This window comes from Coloeus monedula (assembly GCF_965178545.1).
Source record: "Coloeus monedula genome assembly, chromosome: 13".
Lineage (NCBI taxonomy): Eukaryota > Metazoa > Chordata > Aves > Passeriformes > Corvidae > Coloeus > Coloeus monedula.
Window position 1 is genome coordinate 13,803,075 of NC_138793.1, and position 22,086 is coordinate 13,825,160.

The 22,086-nt window shown below is 50.8% G+C and overlaps 1 protein-coding gene across 4 annotated transcripts in view; it reads left to right on the top strand.

The window, feature by feature from the left end:
* The window catches only part of PLEKHG4 (pleckstrin homology and RhoGEF domain containing G4), an 86,335-nt gene that overhangs the window by 59,085 nt on the left and 5,164 nt on the right, over positions 1-22,086 (top strand). For 3 of the 4 annotated variants that reach the window (XM_082289926.1, XM_082289927.1, XM_082289924.1), the window contains exons 13-19: positions 365-556; positions 15,859-16,802; positions 18,639-18,888; positions 19,457-19,546; positions 19,879-20,103; positions 21,017-21,187; positions 21,664-21,880. In XM_082289926.1, the coding sequence (XP_082146052.1) occupies positions 365-556; positions 15,859-16,802; positions 18,639-18,888; positions 19,457-19,546; positions 19,879-20,103; positions 21,017-21,187; positions 21,664-21,880 (2,089 nt within the window). The remainder of the gene's footprint in view (positions 1-364; positions 557-15,858; positions 16,803-18,638; positions 18,889-19,456; positions 19,547-19,878; positions 20,104-21,016; positions 21,188-21,663; positions 21,881-22,086) is intronic. The other variant, XM_082289925.1, reaches the window with a different exon arrangement.

Genomic DNA, 22,086 nt, shown 5'->3' on the forward strand with positions numbered 1-22,086 from the left:
TTTTTTGCAGACAAAGGCACCAGCTCAACACTTAATAGATGGCATTTACCAGTCTTGGGGAAAATAACTACTGGGTTGAAAGATGGGGATTTTTGTTCCGTCTTTGATGTGCTTATAACACTGCCTTTTTTTGATCCTAATTGAGCCATGGTCATGCTGTGTAGGCCTTTACAAGGTGCTGTGTGACAAGTGTAAATTTTAAGAGATCAGGCATCAGAATTCTACTGTAAACAAAGACACCCCCGATCATGTGTTTTGAACCTTAAAAACCGGTCTAATTAGGCCTAGCTGGTAATGGCCTTGAAGACTACTTAAAATTGATTCCAGGTCTCTATCCTCATAAGCAATTCCTTTGTGTTTTCAGGAATATTGCAAAAGGGGACAGGAAGCATTAAAGAAGATGAATCAATGGGAAGACTTCTCCTTTGTGGATGTGCATTCTTACAGGGTAAAGCTGCAGACCTACGGAGATCAGCTGGAGGAGTTCTGCACCCAGCTGGATGAAACCAGGCACAGAGTCTGTGAAACAGTCAGGCTGTATGAATTCTTTGACAAGGTAAGACAAGGCATCTGCTGCACAGAGGAGGGTGTAAAAAGTCTGCTTGGACTCAGTCCAGTGCTAGATTGTTTATGAAAGGTGTGAAATGTAGTATTTGCTCCATCAGGGAGCTGCATCTATAACTTGCAGCAGTCCCCTCATGCTCATGTGTCTGCGGTGATTTTTTTTCAAGTCAGTATGTGGGAGAAGGGGGTGGGTGTGTCTTCCAGAAGATGTCCACATGTGTTAAGCATAGAGGTTTTCTGCTCTCTGAGCTGGAGCTTTTTAACCCCTTTCATGGCCACAGTGAACAGAGGGATTATGGCAGTGCTAGCTCTGATGGCATGGGCCAAGAGATGGGCTGCTTGTGTCCAGTCTTGGCCACCATACCAGGGTAGGCTGCCTGCATTTTCCTGCTATATCCTTACACACTGGAAAATTCAGCCTGTTGACCCATCAGGAGTAGCACCCTGCTCTTCAGTCCTAAATACAGTCAAACTCCTCCCATGTGGAGGCCTGCATGAGGAAAGGGAGCACTAGAATGGAGAGCTGGCAAGTGTGGCTGAGGGAACAAGGGATCCCTGGATCATCACAGGGATCTGGGAAGTAGAAGGAGAGGATGTGTGTGGTGACTGCTCTGAGTGCCTGACCTACTCACCTGTTTGGTTTAGTGCAAATGCACCCATTTAGCAGATCTGCAGTTGGATTTGGTGTTCTTTAATTTCTAAAGTTGCAGATGAATAAGCAGTAGGATTTTCTAAGTGCATTTTAAAATACAGCTTTGGCAAGGACAGAAGGCTGGGGAGCCTGTGCTCCATTTATTCCACACTTGTACAAACATTGGGTATTGAAGTTCTCAAATTCCAGAAAGAATAGACACTAAAAGTTAAGCTGTACCAGATGTAGGTGCCACTTTGTTGCTGTCTCTGAGCTGCCTTGGCAGCCAGAAGTGCTCAGGGGAGGAGGGAGGAAATTCAGCTGAACATGAAAACATGGAAAAGCATCCTGTGTGTGGCAGAAAAGTGGAGAAGGCAGCCCAGAACACTGCTGTCAGGGTAATGAGGATTGAGTTTGGTGATGCTCTGCAGGTCTGCTCTGGCTCATCTCTGCAGTTTGCTGCACAGGTGAGGGACCCTCCTGCTGTGGAAATGTGTAATGTTTTTTTCACCCCAGTGGAGAGAGAAGTGCCTTCTGTGCCATAGGAGAATTGCAAGAACCTGTGCTCTGCTGCCTCAATGAACAGAGATGTTTAGGGGCTGCTGTGGTACCTGCACACCCCTTGCCATCGTGGGGGATCCTGGGAATGATCCCGGGAAGGGTTTTCTCGTGTTTCTTCTGATAAATTAAGGCACGCAAAAGCACCAAGCCTTGCTTGGCATATTGACAGTTTTGCAGCCAAGCCAAACATTGGTCGTATGTGAACCCTTCCAGCCAGAGCTGGAAGTCTCTGGAGCACAAATGTGGACTGGAGCACATGATCATAGAACCATACAATGGTTTGAGCTTGAAGGGATTTTAAAGGAATCATCTGGTTCCAACTTCCCTGCTACAGGCAGGGATGCCACCCACTGGACCAAGTTGCTACAAGCCCCTGTCCCAGCCTTGGACACTTTCAGGGATGGGACAATCACAGCTTCTCTGGACAACCTGTGCCAGGGTCTCACCACCCTCACAGGGAAGAATTTCTTCCTGATACCCAACTAATCCTGCCCTCTGTCAGTTTGAAGCCATTCCCTGTTATCCTGTCACTCCATGCCCTTGTCCAAAGTCCCTCTCCAGCTCTCTTGGAGCCCCTTCAGGTGTTCTGCAGGGTGTTCTAAGGTCTCCCCGAAGCTTCCAGGCTGCTCCATGCTCTGTTGAGGCATGGAAATTACATTGTGGTGGTAGCTCTTGGGCTGCCAGGATAGTTGGACATGACTCTATAGCAGTCTGTTCCTCCACATCTTCAAAGCCTTTTCAGAGCCTGGGTCATTTCTAGGGATAAAAATGCTACATAGACCCCACAGTGGCCCATTAATTTTTTGAGGGTATTGCAGCTTCTTTTTGGTGGATGAAAACTGCAGTATGCAGTCGTTGGCAGCAACAGCAGCCCTCTGTTGTGCCTTTCATGCTGCATGGCCTCAGTGAAAACAAAATGATAGTGGCACAGTGTGTTTGCACACTGCTTTGGTGTGGAGGAGAGGCAGCTGGCTCAGGGAGGGAGGAGGATTTTGATCTTACTGGTTTCAGTAGAGCTGTAAACAATTTGGTGGTGTAAATATAACCATGTGTGTATTGTGAACCAGTGGCCAACCGAAACCAGGAGTGTAGGGGGATACATCCTGCAGCTGTAGGATGAGTGCAGAAGTTGCTGCGTAGCATGAAAGTTCTTTCAGTGCCTGTGAGTTTGATCTTGATCTCCAGAATGCTTTCTGCCTTCCCAAAGCATGGTCTGGGAGGTGGGGGATACACAGAAGATTTTACCTAAACTGATTTCCCACTCTTCCGATACTGAGCTGCTTTTGACTTTCCTGCAGTGATTTTGTCAGTGCCTGCCTAACTCCCTTCTCTCTTCTCTAATATCTGAGGGCATGTCAACAGCAGGATTCTACAATAAGTGCAATGTCCTTGATTTTCCTTCTCATAAAGAGGCTGCAGAGTGCCAAACCCCAGGATTTGGGGAAGAAGCCCAAAGATGCGCAAGCAGTGTACGCTATGGTAATGAGCTGGCAAGCTCAGATCTCCAAACATCTCAGCATGCGCCAGGGGAGTGGAACGCCCACCATGGGGATCATGGTGTTCACCCCTCACATACCTTGCTGCCTCTGGGAATGGGAAGCTCCATGGTGCTGGCCCTTCTGCATGTTGTGGGCATGTGTTTTGTGGGGTGCTGCCCTGTGGCTGTTGGACAGGCTGTGGGACAGGACAGCATAACCTCATGTGCCCCATCAAGATGCTGTACTGTGTTTTTTCACTGCTTGGCAGTTCCTGAAGGCCTGTCAGAGCTCCCTGCAATGAGGCAGGCTGAGCTGGGCCAGACCACATGGAGCTTGCACATGGGCTGGCAGGGTTCCCTCCCCAAAGCCATGACTGGTGCCAAGCTGGATGTTTCCATTTGTCCCCACTTCCTTTGCGGCAGGAGCCCTTGGTGCCTGACAGGAGGTGAATGATGGCTGGGCTGAGGCAGGAGGAGCCGTGAAGAAAACTTCCTTCCCCACCTCTGACTGTGGGCTGGAGGATTGTTTTTCAGTACCACAAAGTCAATGTGGGCATATTCGGGGACCTGCCATCTCCCTGTGGCTTCAAGCCTGGTCTGGCCGCTGTCCCTTGTTTACTCAGTTCCAAGACTGCGTTGGGATCTGGCACCATACAGTGCTTTGGGGAAAACCTGGGAAGCTGAACAAGCAAGGGTATGTATGATGTACTAACAGCATTGATGTCTGTTTCGTTCTGGGGTTCCTGCAAGGACAGTCCCCAGTATCCTTTTCTCCTTCTCTCTATCCTGGCTTCACAATAACACTGCCATAGGTACACTATCAAGACCAGGAGGAGCCACAGCAAGTCTTTCTCTCCTTTTTTATCTCATTTGCCTTCATATTTTTTCCTTCCTGAAGCTCTCTTTGGGTGAATTATTTCCCAGAACACTCTTATATCCCATGCTCTGGACTTTACCATAAGTGAAGTGCAGGTTACCTGGACTGCAGGTTTGAAATGGCCCATGTGAGAGCCGTGTGGCCTCAGGACTGAGCATCTCACTTGCAGTAGCCTGTCCAGTGAGCCAGAGCACACAGCACAGTCTCTGCCAGGTCTGGGATGACAGCCAGTCCTGCTGAAGGTCAGGAGTGAAGGTGCCTGATCCTTGCTGGCACAAGTCACTCTGGAAGAAAGCACTGACCCAACCAGAAGGGGCAGCGTCCCACTGCAGGCTCAGCACCTGCATACCCTGTGGCCGTGTGGTGATGTGCTGCCCAGAGCTGAACTGCCTGTATCATTACAGGAGGGCCTGAGGCAGCTCCGGGGGCTTTTTCCTGCTTGTCAGGATGTTGCGCAAGATGGTGCCTCATTGGTGCTCGGGGAAAGTATGGTCATTGCCCTACCATAGCTTTCGAGTCTTTTGCAGCTTGAGCCCTTGCCTTCTGTTTGCTTTCTGAGGGAAGCTGTTCAGCTTCAGTTCCCACTGCTCACGATTGGTGGCGCAAGGCGGGTTGAGAAATGGTAGGGTTTCCCATAGTGGGATTTCTTGGGTCTGTGTTGCACAAGCAGTTCCTTCAGTGGTATTCTCTGTCTGCCTCCCTTGGATCGTTTCCCTCAAAGGACCCCTGACTATCAGCCTCTGCTGATTCTTGTTCCTCAGTTGTCTTTTTTTCTGCTGCACACAAGGAGCTGCTGCTTCTGACCTCTGCTTGGAGTGGGCAGAATATTGTTCAACCTCTCTCCATCTGTGTTTTCATCTCTAGGAATGGGTTACCTGTGCTTGAGGGTGGATCTGCCCCCACAGTGGGTTCTCCTCTGCTCTCCTCCTCGACACTTTGTTCTTTCTGGCTTAGAAAACAAAGCCTTTGGCAAGTGAAGGAGGTGCCTGCCCTTCCTGGGGGAGGGCCAGCTGGCCTGCATTTGATTATGGCAGTGCCTCCTCATCCCTCCCCATTGTCCTTGCTGCTGTAGGAATGCCAGCCTTTTTGCGCTCCATCCTGTGAGCAAGTGTTGCTGCTCTGGGGCCCAAAGAGGGGCTGGGGCCGTTCTTCCCATCACTCTCGCCTCTCTGCACATCTCCATGCACCTTTCCCTCCAAGTCGCATTCACCCCATCCCGGCTCCGGCAGCAGACGGACACAGCAAACCCTCTTGTAAGTACCAAGTGTGCGGCGCCCCGGCTGACGTGTGAGCTGTACTGATATTGTTTGGAAACAATGTAGAGAAGGCTTTTCACTTGGTTGCTTGTGCGTGTCTGTGTGCATCCAGCGTGAATCAGTGTGCTTTGTGTGCAGCTTTTGTGTGCTTAGACAGAACCCCGTGGGCTGTGGGCATCTTTGCATGGTTCCTCTGAATCCCAGGGTTGCGCTGTCTGTAGTAGAGCAGTGCTTGTCCCTCTTCCTCTTTATTAGAAGTTATTGCATGATCATTTCAGTGAGCATAATTTACCTGCAGCTAAAAGTTGCTGTGGGGGCTGCCTGGATGTTTGTGCAGGGCAGGTGGTACCTCTCAGCCTCCAGGACTTCTGTCAAATGTTTTGGACAGCACAGGATGGGGCTGCCCTCCTGGACTGCTCCAAGGTTTGCTGGGTTCCTGCCCCCCAGGTGACTGACACCTGCTGGCACAGCACTCCCAGCTTCCAGAGATGGATCTGATCTTAGATTTGACAGCAGAAATCCAGAGTATGCTTAATCAGTTGCCTTCTACAAATGTTATCTCTGACTTCCCCCCAAAAGTTTCAGAACAGAGACCTGCTGATACCTTGTTTTCTGCTGTGTTTCATTTCTGATTATGTACCAGATACAATTTTGATGATAGTTTTGAGGGAAAAAAGTCCCTTTGAGGTGATAAATTATTGATGTTTCTTTTTTCTTAGCCTTCGATGAAAAAGAAGGGTTTGAATGCTGGTCTGTGGGAAGCTGGAAAGGATCCTGGTATCTGCAACCTAAAAGTGTGATTTTTCTGTAGCAGGCTGTTTGGCACAGTTTGAGAAGTAATTTTACTGAAAGGGTGCTATGATTCCCTACTCTGGGAATGTGCTTGGAGAAGTGCAGAACTTAGCAACAAATTGGGAAAAAAGTGGAAAAAATTTGATGTGTCCTTACTGTAGCATACTTACTGTAAACAGAGGCATAGGTCTGTGTGCCATGATGCTGCCAGCAGTTCTGTACAGGTCAGAACATGGTTTTGCCCCCCAGCACCTTGGAGCAAATGAGATTTTGCTGTGGTTTGTAATAAAGTCCCTGTGACTTAACGTGCACTATTCTCTCCGTAGCTCTGTGCAGAGATTGGCTTTGGTTTTCTGGGGATGGTCTGCACAACATTCCCAAATAACAGTTTTCATCTGGTTACTGGTGCAAGTTCCCAGGATGATGAAGTGAAATCCAAAAGGCACAGGAGAGGAATATTTACTGTGCTGTTTTAGAGGAAGCCACTGTTGTCTGGCTTCAGCATTGTCTGACAGCAGCTGTCTCATCTGTCTTTCTCTCTCCGTCCTCAGTTATGCCTGTAAAGTCGTGCCCCTAGACAGACATCTAGTCTGATGTCTGATTTGTTCTCCTGTTTCAGGGGTGTCCTTTTTCATGCACAGCCTGAAGCAGCTGGGGGAGTGAGCCTCGAGGTTGGAAAATCGATCCTCTGGCAGAGTTCATGCAAGGTTAATGTGTGAAATCTCTCCTTTCTCCTTTCTGCCAGGTTTTTGCTGGAGAAATCTTCTTGTAAGGTTAAAAAGTGTCTAGTGTTTACTTTCGTATCAAAGTGTGTTCATGCATTAGAAAGTTTCTGCTTTGCCTTGGAGATAGTCTTCTTGCACAAACAGAAGTCCCGAACACTTAAATCTGATCTGCTACAGATCAGATTTTTCTGTCTTGCAAAATTAGTGATTTGGAAACTGTTCCATCTTACGAAGTCTCCAGTAAATCACTGCTGGCTTGACTGGTGCTTGAGTTATTTTCTCCCATGTTTCACCAATAACTATATTGTCAAATGGGCAGCACAGCAGTGCCTGTAGCCCTGGCAAGATCTGTGGCAGGAGGTAAAAGCTAAATAGTAGTTAGCACCAGCACTCAGTGCTCCTTTCTAGTTGCACAACATAGGTGTGAGACTGATTTGTCCCTCAGTGTTATAGAGCAGCAGTGAATTAATTAGGTTTTTGTCATGTGCTAAATCCAAGCACAATTTGCAGTTGAAGGTGAGAGGTTTTTGGGTTCAGATGCTTTTGAGCACCTGTCCCAGCACCTCAGGCAATGCTTTAGTGCAGTATAAGGTCTGTGATGTGTTTGTGACATGTGCAGAAGGGCAGAGCTTTGATCCATCTGGGTTCCTTCTCCTTCCTACTGTGCTGGCCATATTCTCCCCATTGGTGGAAGTTACAGCAGGAAGAAGAGGCTGAGGGAGCCAGCCAGTGTGCAGCATATGTTGGGATGTAGGGTATTTGCCCCTCGTGTGCCTCCCCTGATCTAAGGAGTGCCAGCATGTTCTGCCACTGGATGTGTGCAGGGGGCAATGCCTGACATGCTGAAACCGCCTTCAGCCTTGATTGCCAGAGCACCTCCGTGTAAAAGTTCCTCGGTGTCCTTGGCTGCCATGAGCATAAATTGACAGTTGTCTGAAAGACTTGGGCCCGTGTCAGGTGGGTTCAGATCTCCTGCAGGATCACAACACTGGGAGCCAGTAAGTCATGGCAGGGAAAGAGCATTTCCTCCCAGCAGGTTTAGGGATTTCCCAGCTTGTATCGCAGCTGAGGTGCAAGGGGAATTTGTTGTGCTTGAAGTGTGAGATCTGATGCCAGCAGAGATCTTGTGCATGTGTGCAGTGTTGAGTTTGGGTGCTTTTTTCCCCTCTGATCTTGGGATGGAAGTTGCACAGGGTGACAGATTTTCTGAATTTTTGTGTGCTGGCATCCATCTGGGTGCTCGGATCCTCCTGGAGACTGGAATTCCCTTTAGTCATGGGAGTTAAATAGATCTGTTCAAGCAGTCTGGTCATGAAGCTCCCCTCAGTGTACAGATGGAACTGAAGCTCACAATGGCTCAATCTGCATATCAAAGCCCTGGACATATGGACAGGGTTCTCCCAAACACCCGCTGCCTCTGATGAGGCTCCTCTGGCTGCTCTGTAGGGCCTTGCACCCTCCAAGTACATCTTGATGTGCTCTTAAACCAGGGAGCGGTTTCCAGCACTGTCAGGTCCCCTGGAGAAGGGGACCCAGCAAATCTGCTGGGGTGTCTGGATCCAGTTTCAGCTCCACATCTCCCGGGGCACAAGCACCCACCGTGCAATGCAGAGAGATCCCAACACATCGAGTGGTAGTTAAGCAGAGTTTGGCTCAGCTTGTCACAAGGGAAAGGATGTGAATTGAAGACTACAGAGAAAGTACCCGTGTTTCCACATGCAGGCCCAAGGGCATACTGGAGGTTTTGCAATCCCCAGCAAGGAGCACTGAGCATGGAGAACCTCGCTGAAAGGGAGCCGGTACAGGGCAGAGGGGAGACACCCACCCCAGTCCAGTCTGTCCACACTTGCCTGTGGGGTGCTATTACAGTGGGGTATTTGTACAGCGTGATGATGTGACTGTCGGGACAGATGTAAAAGCAAAGCATGCAAAAAAACCTCTGGAGGTGACATTAGTCTTTGAATGGGGTAATTTGTTGCTGATGTGCAAGTTGCCAGCTCCAGCTTTGGTGACTCACACATCTTGCTGTTGCTTGATCTTGAGCTTGGCTGGTAACATGAGGCTCTTGGCTCATGGGTGCACAAAGCTGCTGAAAAAAATGGGCAGTGCCTCAGTTGTGAAGAGGCTAGTTTGCAGCAAAGGCAAACATTGAAGTTTTTGATTTTACTGGGAGCAAACTTGGCCCCTGGTCCTCTGGGCTTGGGAGCTTTTAGATGTTGAGAAAATCCCTATGGTGAGACAGAAAAATAGGGGGAGAATAATCAGTGCAGAATCTACCCAAAGCTGCAGTCATGAGAGACTGTGGAGCTTGGAGGAAGGCAAATCTGCCACTTGCTGCCCAGCTACCTAGGGAGTAATTTTATACATACACATGTAAACATATACATGCGTGTCATATATACGTGTGTGTCTGTACATAGATCCCTGGTGAAACTGGCACAGGCTGCTCTTGTGGTATCTCTGAGTTGCTCTGAAGCAGGGGTTATTGTAGCTGCTTGTGATTCACCAGGTGAATCACCCTGTTTCTAATGGACACCCCTAGGTAGTGCCTGGCAGTGGCAGCAGAGAAAAGAAGGGCAAGCACTCGTCCTGCACGACAGCTCCAGTACAACGAGCCACATTTGCCCTTTGGGTCCTCGTGCTGTCGTCAAGAGAGCAGAAATCATGTGCAATCTTATTTTAGCCAATTATATTCTCCTGTAATTAGGCTCTCCTGAATTTGTCATGCCTGGCTGCCTGGAGGGCAAATGAAGGGATTTTTGAGCTCTGCTCAAGAGTGCTGCTGCAAAAGGATGTCCAAGCACATTGTTCTAAGGAGCAGCCTTTGATGGTACGTGGACTGTGGCATGCCCAGACCAACCCTGACAGGTGCTGCTTCCCTGACCCCTTGTTCTTCTTTACTGCCCAGCTGTGGGTATCTGCTTATTCTCCTTTCTTATGCTTAAATCCAAGGAGTTTCTAGTTTGTGCTCCTCTATGATCCTTTGCCCTCCCACAGTGTTTTTACAGCAGCTGGTACTTGGTAACTGGCAGAAATGCAAATACAGGATTTAAAGTTTATTTTCTTTAGCAGCGAGTTTTAGGCAAACTGACGATTTCTGTGGTGTGTTCTCCCTTGGAGAGGAGGGAAGGCTCTGTGAGCTACACAGCAACTCAGAAATGGTTCAGCTCTTCATTTCAAGAGCGTGAGTCCTTTTCTTTGTCTTTAAAGCTGAGCTTTTACCAGCTACATCCTATGTAGGACACAGTCTTGATTAGTTTGGTTTGTGCTGCTAATGAATTGCAGGCAGGGCTGCAGATGCAGTTTAGAAAAGTCAGTGCTACAGAGGGGCAAGAGAGTAACAGTGATCCTCTGCATAGTGAAGGGATTACTTCTAACTTGGTGGCTTTGCTGAAATGCTTTTGCTCTGAAATTACATGATTTCTTGTGTCCAAGTGGAGCTGCCTGCTTACGGAGCCACAGGTCTTAGTAGAAGTGAGCAGGGGCTTTGGCTCTTACAGATGTGGAAAAAGCATCACAATGTCTAGGAGGCATCAGTGTTTCCTCCATAGCTCTTATATGTTGGGTAGTGATTTACTTTGCATTTTGCTTGAATTTGGGGTCAGTTGGGATGGTTTCCCTCCCTGTTTTTTTGCACTGTGAAAGGGTATCTGGCTTGTGCCCAGTCAGAGTGTTCTCTGCGCACTTCAGTAGCTTTCGTGTGAAGCGCGGCCCCTTCCCCCTCTGCCTCGTCTCTGGTTACCAGGGCCCCCCAATCTGGTATTTAGGCTAGCAGCATTTGCTTGTGAGTAACCAGAGCTGAGATGATACATGGGAGCAGTGGCCCTGCCTCAGTCTGGTCATAGGGGATGATAATGTACAGCACAGAGCTGGGCACAGCCAGGGTATGGACTTCCTCTGGACAGATGGGAAGGTAGGATGGTGTCTGTTTTTAACCCACACATAGACTTGCCAAGGGCACACTTGCAGGTCCTGAAGTCTTGCTTTTTCCCTGCTCCTTTCTTCATGGGTGCTGTTAGTATTGGTAGGTGGGAGCCTGAGGAAAGCCTAAAGCAGATCCAAGTGAGTGGTGAGCCAACCACTTTTTGCTGTAGCTGCTTGGTCTCTGAGTTAGCAGAGAAACAGGCTTGTCACCATTTGTCAGCTGACAAGTTCTTGTGGTAAGTAAGGTTTTAGCCTGGGCAGTTTTGCTTTCGATGTATTTTGTTGTAAAAATGGCTTTTTTATCGCGGTCCTTCTGAACTGTCAGCATATAAGGCAGTCTCCAGCCATCGGTCCCTGCTGTGTGCATGCAGCAGCTTGTGGCAGGGGACATACCAGTGTTGTGAGCAGGAGTCACTTCTCAAAGCAACCTAAAGTCATGTTGGACTTAAGAGGGAGTAAGCCCAAATGAGCATCTGTAATGACAGTAGCAGTCTCTTGCAAGAGAGGTGCATTTACTTTGGAATGGTGCTCTGGTGAGTCCCTGTCACTCTTTACTCATGAGTAGGGAGTGCTGCAAACAGTGAGCTCTGCAGGCTTCAGTACCAAGGCCGTGGGTGGGGCCGGCAGAGCAGGGCAGCTGCAGGACTCAGAGCCTGTGTGACACCCTGCATAGCTGTTGGGAAGTGCTTTGTTTAGTTCACAACGGTACCTGTGATGCTTTTCACTTTCCTGGCTGCACCAGTTTTGTCTCCTTTGCTGCAAGCTAACCTCATTTTCCTCTTAAAGCTCACAGCTGAAGTTAAGGGCACTTAAAATGAGCACAGCAGTGCTGAGAGGAGGTCTGGTTAAATGGGGGGCTGTGCAGTTTCTTGCCACAGAGACCTACAGTCAGTTGTGTCTCACTGAGAAACAGCAGAGTGGAGCACAGCCTGGAAGCAGGAGCTGCATCAAGCTGGATCAGGGCTTGATATTGTTAGTTTCTTTTTTGCTGTCCTTGGCAGTGTTGCCAGCTGTTGTGCTGCTTCCCCCTCTCTGAACTGTAGAGAGCAAGGGAGATGGAGGCTTGCAGTCCTGGGACATCCCTGCAGAAGAGTGAGAAACTTGGTCTGTCTTGTTGCTGTGCTTCAGTCATCATACCCACAACCATGATTCCATCCCTCCCTGTATTGCTGCTCCCACCAGGACCAGTCTTGACTTTTCATCACCCGTCTCAGTTGCACTGTGCAGTCACTTGAGATTCCAAATGAAACCTTCTCACAGTAGAGTTAGTCACCCACCCAGGTGCATTTTTCTTCTGCAGAAAGTTGATCTGCCTAGCTCTGCCTCTTCAGACACTGTTTCCTATTTGTCAAGAAAAATATCGTTACAGTCATCTCCCCACAGGAGAGGATGAAAGAGGTTGAACAAAGGCAGCCCCCCTGAAATTGCCCCTTCTGGCATATGTCTGAGATGCACAGTGTCTGCTCCCTGTTTTGGCTACCCAGAAGGTGTCTTAGAGGTCACTTAACCTCGAGTATGCAAGGAATCTGATAGGTTTGTGATAGGTTTGGGTTGGATAGGTATAATTTCTGAGTGGTGGCTCAGGTGAGGATCCAGGACTCCTGGAAGGCTTTCAGTGCTGGCAGTGTGCCGTGAGCCAGGGCTGAGCAACTTCTCTGGACCTGTGTTTGCAGATGGTACTTGAGTGGTGCAAAACCTGACAGACTCCAGGAGCTCTTGTCCATGATGTACTGCAAACCTTGTCCATGGTGAAATGATCAGGGACCGACAGAGGATGATGGGCTTGAGGGTTGCACCATAATCCAGTGAAGTCCCTGGCTTTTCCTTACAGCATGGCAGGTCCCTGAAAGCCCAGGCCTCTCCCGGGCAGCCTGGCAGGACCAACCTGTTGCTGATGCCTGTTGCAGGATAGGCCAGTCCTGCATATGCAGGAAGCATGTTTGTCTTTAATCCTGTAATTGAGAGTTTCAGTAACGACTTGCCTGTAAAGATCAAAAGCTGAGGTACAGGCTTCTTCCTGCCCGGTTCCAGACATGGTTGGGAAGATTTCAGCTTCCCTGCACACAGGTGCCTCCTTTTATCTGAGCAGCTCTTGGAGCTCTGCAGGGAAGCTGCCTACTCCCCAAAAGCCCCTCATCCAGAGGGCCATAACCTGGCTTTGCTGAGTGTTGTTTGCAACCTTACTGGGGGTGACAGATGACAGCAATACCCTTGCCTGCATGAGGATGGGGGCACACTTGGTCCCTGGAGAAGACTGCCATTTATGTGCAAAAAGGGGCAGTTGAAGCAGATGATGTGACTGCAGAAAGCCTTGGTGGTCACTTAGCATGTTACCAAGCAAACTGCAGGGTGTGGAGGGCTGCTCCATTGTGCAGGGAACAAAGTTGAGCTGTTGCTGGCCTGCATCAGGCTTTGGGGATGGAAGGAAATACCATTGAGATTGAGAGCCATTTCTGCTTAGTCCTGGAGTCCTTGCCAGGAACAGACAGAGACTATATGAAGATGAGAGGTGGTGGGGCTGCTGCCCTGTATGGTTTGCAGCCCTGATGCCTCCTCACAGTAATGTCATGCAGATCTGCAGAGTTTCCAAGAAATAAAAAAAGTCTGTTTTCTCTCTCTCCCATCTGTGCATGGAAGTGAGTACCCCAACCTTAGATAAGGCCTTCACAGGGCAGCTGCCTTCCTGACTGGTTCCTATAAAGTCCAGGCAGGCCTGCTGGCTGTCTCTGTCCTGCACATTGCTCTCAGCACCCTCTTTGACAACCCCGGGTGCCTTTTGAGCTCAGCTTTTCCCATCACTGAGCAAAAGGCAGCCGGCATGCAGCCTTCAGTGAGGATCACCCATTGACCTCCACAGCTGGAGAGGTGAGATGTGCCCTTTCTTAGCTGAGACGGATGGACAAGCCTTGCTCGGGGCAGAGCTGGAAGGGGCTGGTGTTGGTTTGCGTACAGCTGGAGGGGGCAGCTCAAAACCCCTCAGCAGAATAGGCCATCTGTCACTGCTGTGCAGATCTGCTGGGCTCCGCTGCACTCAGCGATTCACCTTGCCTTGAAATGCTCCCATCTCCAGAGAATAGAAGAACCTCTGCATCGCAAATAAATGAGGATTCTCACCAGAATCTGACATGGCCTCTGCCTCTGCACACCCCTCCTGGCCCCCAGCCGGTGGGCAAGTCTAGAGCATAAAGCCTGGATCAAGAGAGAGGCAGGTTAGGGGCCTGTTGCTGCTCTAGACAGGGCGATGGGAGGAGAGGGGGGCTATTGCTCTTTTGGTTGTCCCATGCTGCAGTTGTGTGGGGCTGAGAAGTGTTTTCCCTGAGCAGCCGCTGGTGTTTCTGAAGCAGCTCCTTGCTCCGCGTGAGTAATGGGGCTGGCTGCACGCACATCACGCAGCTGCAGCTCAAAAGAGAATGTGGACGGCTCTGGGAGCTCTTGTGGAATCTGTCCCTAGAGTGACTCTGCTCAGGCTGCAGGCTCTGCTGGCATTCAGCTCTCCTACAAACAGCACCGCTTGGCTGTCATACCCTTCCCCATCCAGGGACTGAACATTACAAGAATGAAGTACCTTCTGCCCTGCCTGTCTCTGTCACCAGCAGAGAGTGAGCCTGGCACCTGATCTCTTTGGCCACTGTATCCCTGATGGGGATGTAATGTCCGCTTGCATAAAGCTTGGGTGGATTTTCTTGGTGTCTAAAGCAGCATAAAAGTAAGTGATTTAAGCTCTCTGAGTGAAGGTTGCTACAGTGAGGCTGCTCAGGAAATGGAAAAGCCGGTCACTTTGTTCCTGGCGCTAAATATGAGTGTTGTTTCTCTACAGGTACGCAGGGCCTGACAGGTCAAGTTCTAGAGATGGTCTGGCTTGCTTCAGGGCAGCCAGTGGTGTTTCTGCACTTTGACTGATGCTGGGCAGTAGGCAGAAGATGACAGGCAGCCCTGTCCTGAGTGTTTTCCCCAACTTTGCATCTGATTTCAACAAATAACCCTGTGTGTTCACTGATGAGCAGTAAAGTTCCCTGGCCAGGACTATGGCCGCTGGTCATATTTATGCTGTCATTAAATCTTACCATCTCTGCTTTATAGAGAAAATAGTGGCTTATGAGCCTAAGTCAGATGCTTGCCTTTCTTCTGCTTTTGATCGATGACAGACAGGTCTTGGTGCTGAGCTCCATTTCTTCCATGATGATAAGGCACTCACTCTTCCCTTGTATTTGTCACTGGACCACGTTTCGTCCCACTTCTCTTGGTTGACTGATGTGGCAGAACTGTTTTAGCAAGGCCAGCACATGCACCACTGCTAGAGTGAAGCCCCATGAAGCTGCTTCCAGCATTCCTGGAGTATTAGAAATAAACTGCTGAGCTCAGTATTTGACTAACCAGCACAAGCATGTAGTGCAGCGGCAAGCAGAGCCAGGCAGGCAGAGCACAGCACAAGCTGCCAGCAGGCACAGAAGATGCACAGGCTGCACGGTCTCATATTCCTTCTTGCTGCAAGGGTGGGTCAGAGCATTTGGGGTGATCCATACAGCCCAGCTGTGGTGAAGCTCCAGGCTTCTGTGTGCTGTCAGCTCCAGGAAAACAGTGTAGAGAGCAGCAGTCCCATTGCCTGCAGCTCACTGGTGCCCCCTTGACCTTGTCCTGCATGACAGTGCTGAAAGTGGCTGGGCAAAGGAGGAGGGAGAGTTCCAGGTTTTAGACTGAGCAGGGCCACACTGAGGTGTGAATTCCTACAGTCTTAGCAGCAGCTTTCCCTGGGCCCCACTACCCAGAGAGGACAAATGTGCCCAGCAGTGTGGGTGCCAGCTCGAAGGGACCTGGCAGGGAGGTGGGGCTGTGACAGAGCAGCCAGCACAGCTGAAGCCCTTTGCATAAGGGGCTGTTTGTTTTGCTGAATTGTTAAGCCCCATTGACAATAGCAGCCCCCCCGACTCTCCACACTCAAGGAACTGTGGTGGCCAGACACTGATGCTTTCTCTTGTTTTCAGGCACCAAATGAGGGTTATTCTTCACTGAGTCCCTCTGACTGGCTGTTGCTTTTTATTCTTGGTCTGCAGGCATACGAGTGGGCCTTGGAAGGGATGCGACACCTTGCCTGTATCAGCATGGAGGACTGCAGCTCTGCTGAGCACTGTGCAGATGTGATCAAGTGCCTGGAGAGTTACAAGGGGCAGCACCCAGACATCAGTACTGCCCGATTCCAAGAGATGAAGGAGCTGGCCTGTGAGCTGAAGAGTGACAAGGGGCTCAAGCAGTGGAAATTTGCATGGTCTAAATGCCAGGAGACCAAGCTGGTTTTTGAAAAGAAACTCGAAGCGGCCTTGAAAACAAGGAAGTCTCTGCTGTCAGACCGCAGCCCAGCTGTCGGGGAGCAGCCCCAGGCTGGCAGCGAGACTGGCACTCTGTCCCACCGGAGGCACTCTGAGGGGGCTGCCTCCAGGTCCCACTGGGACAGGACTCACAGCGCATCCCATGGCTACAACAGAACCAACAGCTCTCTGGAGTGGGCTAAGGAGAAAGCTCCCTCACTCTCCCTGAGCTGCCCTGGCGATGTCGATGCTGGGGAAGAATTTGCCTGCCAGGCTGCTCTCAGCCCTGGTCCTCACTCAAGCAGAATTTCTTTCGCCATCAGGGCCTGTAAGTCTCCAACACTGCCTGAAGAAAAGCCAAACCTGGACAGCATATTAGAAATCCCAGAGGTGAAGCAGCCTTCTGCATCTACTCCAGTCCCTGGGAAGCTGCCTCCCAGGAAGGTGCTCAGAAAGGCCCAGAGCTTTGACCTGCCTTGTGGTGAGAGCCTGTGGTCAAGCTGCCAGAGGAGCGAGCCGGCCAGATATGGCAACACCGGTGTGTTCATTAAGGGGCTGGAGGTGAGCAGCACTGAGCTGGTGGACAGGACGTTCGCGCTGCGGCAGCCAGCTGTGAGCAGCTGGGCTGCAGACTGCCTGCTGGAGGGACAGAGGGGCTGCCTCTCCGGGTTGGAAGCCAAGAGCTGGGGCAGGTAAGTGGCAATGACATTTGGTGCTCCATTTCTCAGGGTGGTGAAAAGGCAGCCAGCAGAGATTAGTGGAGCTCTGTAGTGCTGGTTACTTTGGCACTGGTTACAGGGCAGAATAGATGGAGATGTAGCTCCTGCTTCCCTGCATATGTGTGTGTGGTGCTAAATGAGCCCACAGGGATGTCCCCACATAATCTGGCACCTTCCTTGGTGGGGAGACAGAGAAATGGGATTTGTGGCTCTTCCCCTCACAATGTGATTCCTCTAAGAGGGGAAAGTTCGGTTCCCAGACAGGAGAGGGAGTCTCTGAACATCGCTAGCATTGGAGGATGAGGGATTGCAGAAACAGTATTCAGGGATCTAAAAAAGCCAGGGGTACAGGTGCAGTGGGAGAGCAGAAGCACAGGGCATCGTCCCCCACACTTCTGGGAGTGCTGTACCCAGACTGGTAGGGAGGCACTTCCAGCACCTTGTGACAGAAGCCTCACAGGTAAGAGGGTGTTTGTATTTGTGCTTTGGGACTGAAATCTCTGGGTGTCCAACAGCTGGCATTGGTGTTGTTTTCCCTCTCTGTCCTTGAGAATCTCAACTTTGTTGTCATACTACAATGTGTGCCTAGGCTTTGGAGAGCCCAGGGGTACGAGCTGTTCTTGACAAGGGGTCTCCAGGCAGGTCTTTCAATTGCTCTCACTGGAAAAGATTAAAGTAAAAGTAAAAAATTAATGGCAGAGATGAGAAAAGAGTACTGGATGCTGGGGAACCACCATTACTACTCGCATGAAATGGCTGGGGACAGTGAAATCTTCTGGAAGGGGGCTCTGATACCCTAGGGATACCCAGAAAAGTTCATGGCAGGGAATGTGCACCAGCACATAGTGGGCTGACCACTTTGCTTCTCAAGGGAGCAACGCAGCAGGCCTGCCGTGTCCATGGGTGCTGAGGCAGTCCCTCTGCTGTGTTCTCTGAACAGCCAGAGGAGTTGACTTGAGGGAAAGCTGAAAGGCAGGGAAGGCAAGGACATATTGAAATAGTTATGTTTGGTGCTACACTGCCTCACAGTGGAAACCTGGAGTACCTATGAGGCATCCTTTGGGATATGTGAGAGCAACCTGTGCTAGGAACTGCTGTTCACTGATGAAGTGTTACGACGCTTCAGTTTCTCTCTCACTTTTACTAGGACAAGCCCAACAGCACCTAGGTCTAGAGCTGTTGTTCTCCCAGGGTTAACATTGCTTCCCACAGTCTCCAGTCATCAGGCTGACTCCTCAAAGAAGTTACTGTGACTTCTGCTGTCACTGTTGTTTCAGGAGAGCAGCCATCTGCGGAGCAGCCCATTGTGTCCAGAGCAGGGGCTGGCTACTCTTCCTGAATCCTCAGAACCACAGAATATCCTGAGTTGGAAGGGAGACCCAAAAGGATAATTGATCCAACTTTTGACTCTGCATTGGACTACCCCAGGAATCACACCCTGTGCTCAGGAGCCTTGTCCAAATGTTTCTTGAGCTCTGACAGGCCTGGTGCTATGACCGCTTCTCTGGGGAGCCTGTTCCAGTGCCTAACCACCCTCTCTCTGGGTGAAGAACCTATTCCTAATAGCCTCAGCCTAAACCTCCCCTGACGCAGCTTCATGCTGTTCCCTTGAGTCCTGTCAGTGCTCAGGGTCAGAGCTATCATGGACAGTTGTGTATCTGAGCTTCGACCATGCTAAGGGATAATCTCATTTCCATGCTGGTTTTGGAGAGCACTTCTGTAGGGATAGTCCAGTGCTTTGCAGGCACTCTGGGTGCTGTAGCCCAGCTGCAGCCTAGGTCCTTCAAGGCTGAGTGTTTCCTGTTGCAGCAAACTGCGGCACATCATCGATGAGATGGTAACCACGGAGCGGGAATATGTGCGGTCGCTTTGCTACATCATCGACAGCTACTTCCCTGAGATGGAGCGCCTCGACCTCCCCCAGGACCTGCGTGGGAAGCGCAGCGTCATTTTTGGAAACCTGGAGAAACTCTATGACTTCCACAGCCAATACTTCCTGCGAGAGCTTGAGAGCTGCTGCAACCACCCACTGAGGGTCAGCCACTGCTTCCTGCGACACGTAAGGCATCAGCACCTTGCCCCTGGGGTCGGGCTCTTCCAGACATGAGCTTGGTTTCTGTACCTTTCCTGTTGTGCTTTGCTACCGAGAGACCCTGCCAGGGAAACAAAATGTCTGCTCCTTAAAGCCCATCTGCTTCTCCAGGGACATCCCTTACCTGTTTTCTGTCTGTGGTGTGAGTGGGAATGACTTCAGTGAGTGGAGAGGTACAGACCAGCTGTGGGTGAAAAGGGCTGCTGGGCAGAAGCACAGGGACATAGGTCTTAAGGTCAGCTGCCCCATGCATGTTTGCTGCTACCTGGTGTGAATGGTACCAGGTGACTATAGGGGTATGGAAGGGGCTAGGGGTAGCAGGACAATGAATTAGGAAGTCCTAGCTACTCTAGGAGTAGGAAGACAAGAACATTCCGTGGCTCTTAGTGAGCTTGAAGCAAAGTTATTCCTGATATCAGAGGAGGCTCCGGTGCAGCCTGGGAGAGGCAGAAGTACTAGAGAAACCTACTGGGGTCATGGCTGTCACCGTGTCCTGGGTGCATGGGTCTTACACAAGGATGGATCTCTTCTGCAGAAAGACCAGTTTGGAATGTACGCGCTGTATAGCAAGAACAAGCCAAAGTCAGACTCGCTGCTGGCAAGCCATGGGAATACCTTCTTCAAGGTAAGTTCCACTGCCTCTATCAGGATTGCTCGCTGTATTTGGTCACTGATCTGTTTAAGCAAAGTCAGCTTCCCTGCCTAAGGCAGGCTCAGTGCTGCCTCTGCTTTCCTGGCATGACTCTGCACAGTTGTATGGAAGGGACAGGGCAGAGGTGCAGCAAGGGCTTGGGAAAGGAACCCAGCACACAGAAGCTTTGGTCCTGTGGCCTTGCATTTCCCCAAGAATACTCGTTTTCCCTGAGTACCCCAGTCAAGAGAGGTGTCAGTGCTTGCCTGCGGGCCCAGGGTGCTCCTCGGTGAAGCTGCTGCCTTCACTCTTGTTGCATTTCTCAGTTCAAGCAGGTGCAGCTGGGGGATAAGATGGACCTGGCCTCCTACCTGCTGAAACCCATCCAGCGGATGAGCAAATACGCCCTGCTCCTGAAGGACCTGATCAAGGAGTGCAGCGAGGCACAAGAGCAGGAGCTGGGCTATCTCCGCGCAGCTGAGGAGATGGTGAAGTTTCAGCTCCGGCATGGAAATGACCTGCTGGCCATGGATGCCATCCGTGACTGTGACGTACGTTCCAGTGTCTTCCCCTGCCCTGGGGAACAGAGCCACACTTATTCCCCCCTTCTCTAGACCTGGGGTATTTGGATTGTACGGTGAGCCTCCCCTCAGGTTTCCCCAGTGATCAGAGTGCTGTCTGCCAGTACAGTAAAGCAGGACTGCTGAGGCATGGGGCAAGGGAACGGTGGGGCCTGGAGGTCTCCTTGATTTCCTAGGATGGAGAGCCTGGGTGCTGCTACCTTAGCTGGGTGAGCTGTTTGTCATAAACATGCTCCCAGATGCTTACCAGTGATGGGAGATAGCCTGGCAGCCCTTGCAGATGGCATCCTGTAGGCTGCTTTGGAGCTTTCATCTTTTGAGCTGGTGAAAAGAGGATCAGGCAGATTGTAAGAATTCAAACTGATGCCAATGCCAGGGGTAGGGCAAAATCATCTAGGTGGGACTTGGAGAGGCATGCAAAGTGGAGCACTGGAAGGAGAAACCTCAGGGCTCAGGGTGGAGTAGGATCAGTCTGGGTCAGGAAGAACTGAGGATCTGGCCTTCTGACCCAGATGGGCTCCTGGCAGTGGATGGAACTCATTTCCTCCCCGAGAGAAAGCTCTGGCTGGTGCCTGCAGTTGCCACCCCAGAGGTTTGTCACACATCTGCACAGGGTGACAGAAGAGGGTCATCTATGGGTTATGCCTAGGAGAAAGGTCCAGCTCTCCCCTGAGTTTGGAGCCAGCTGTTTCAGCCTGATGTGGTCTCTAGCAATGCCATGCAGCCAGACTTCAGGAGCCCTCTTAAGATGTCAGGTAGCTGCCACTTCTTCACCACCTGGGCTACAGCCATATGGGACCCTGTTCTCCAAGTCCAGGTCTAGGGCTGCCTGGATGGAGTCTACTACTGATGAAGTCTTTACAAGGATGTCCTCTGTGCCCAGGTAAACCTGAAGGAGCAGGGGCAGCTGGTGCGGCAGGATGAGTTCACCATCTGGCTGGGCCGGAGGAAGTGCCAGCGACACGTCTTCCTCTTTGAGGACCTCATCCTCTTTAGCAAGCCCAAGAGGATCGAGGGTGGCTTTGATGTGTACATCTACAAGCGCTCCTTCAAGGTAAGGGCAGCCCTGCAGCGCCCTCTTGTGTGGGAGGTGTCCATGGCTGGTTTCCCCACGGTGCGTGCTTCTGAAATGGGAAGCAGGAGCACCTTCAGCAGAAGAGCTGCTCCCACCACTTCTAAGCCTCCTCCAAACCATGCAGTGAAGCCAGAAGGGAATACTTCACACATTAATGCCTAGGCCCTTTCTGTGCTGTGAGATGTGGGGCCAGCATTTTCTGAGGGCTGGGGAGTGTGGGGGAAACGTGATGTGTACGTGCCAGGGAAGTGGTGCTAATTCTGTCTGAAGCAGTGGGAATTGCCTGAGCTTTTTGTGCTCAGCTGTGCCCAGGACATACCTGCTCCTGTCCAGACCCTCAGACTCCTCCTTGTTAGGTCTGCCAGGCTGGGGATAGCTGTAGCACAAGGTTCAAACAGTTTACTCCTGCTCCTGATGCAGTCTGGTTGATGCTTTGCTTTTCCTGTTCCTCACAGACTGCAGACATTGGTCTGACGGAGAACTCTGGAGACAGTGGCCTGCGCTTTGAGATCTGGTTCCGAAGGCGGAAATCCAGCGACACCTACATCCTCCAGGCCAGCTCAGCTGAGACTAAGCAGGCCTGGACCCGCGACATTGCCAAGATCTTGTGGCAGCAGGCAGCCCGCAATAAAGGTCTGATTCCTTCCTGGAATTCCTTCTGTGCCGCAAAAGGTGCGGGAGCCCTGTTCAGCTCATGCTGTCCTGAGTAGGTTCGGATGCTGTTACCAGGCAGCTCTGTGCAGCAAGCAACTGTGTGCCAGCATGCAGCCTCAGGAGCATGTGCTGGGCTTGGCTGGGCATGTCCCTTCCCTGCCCCTCATCCCCAGGCAACTCTGTATGACTTTAGACACCCACCTGTTCTCCATGAGAGAAACAGG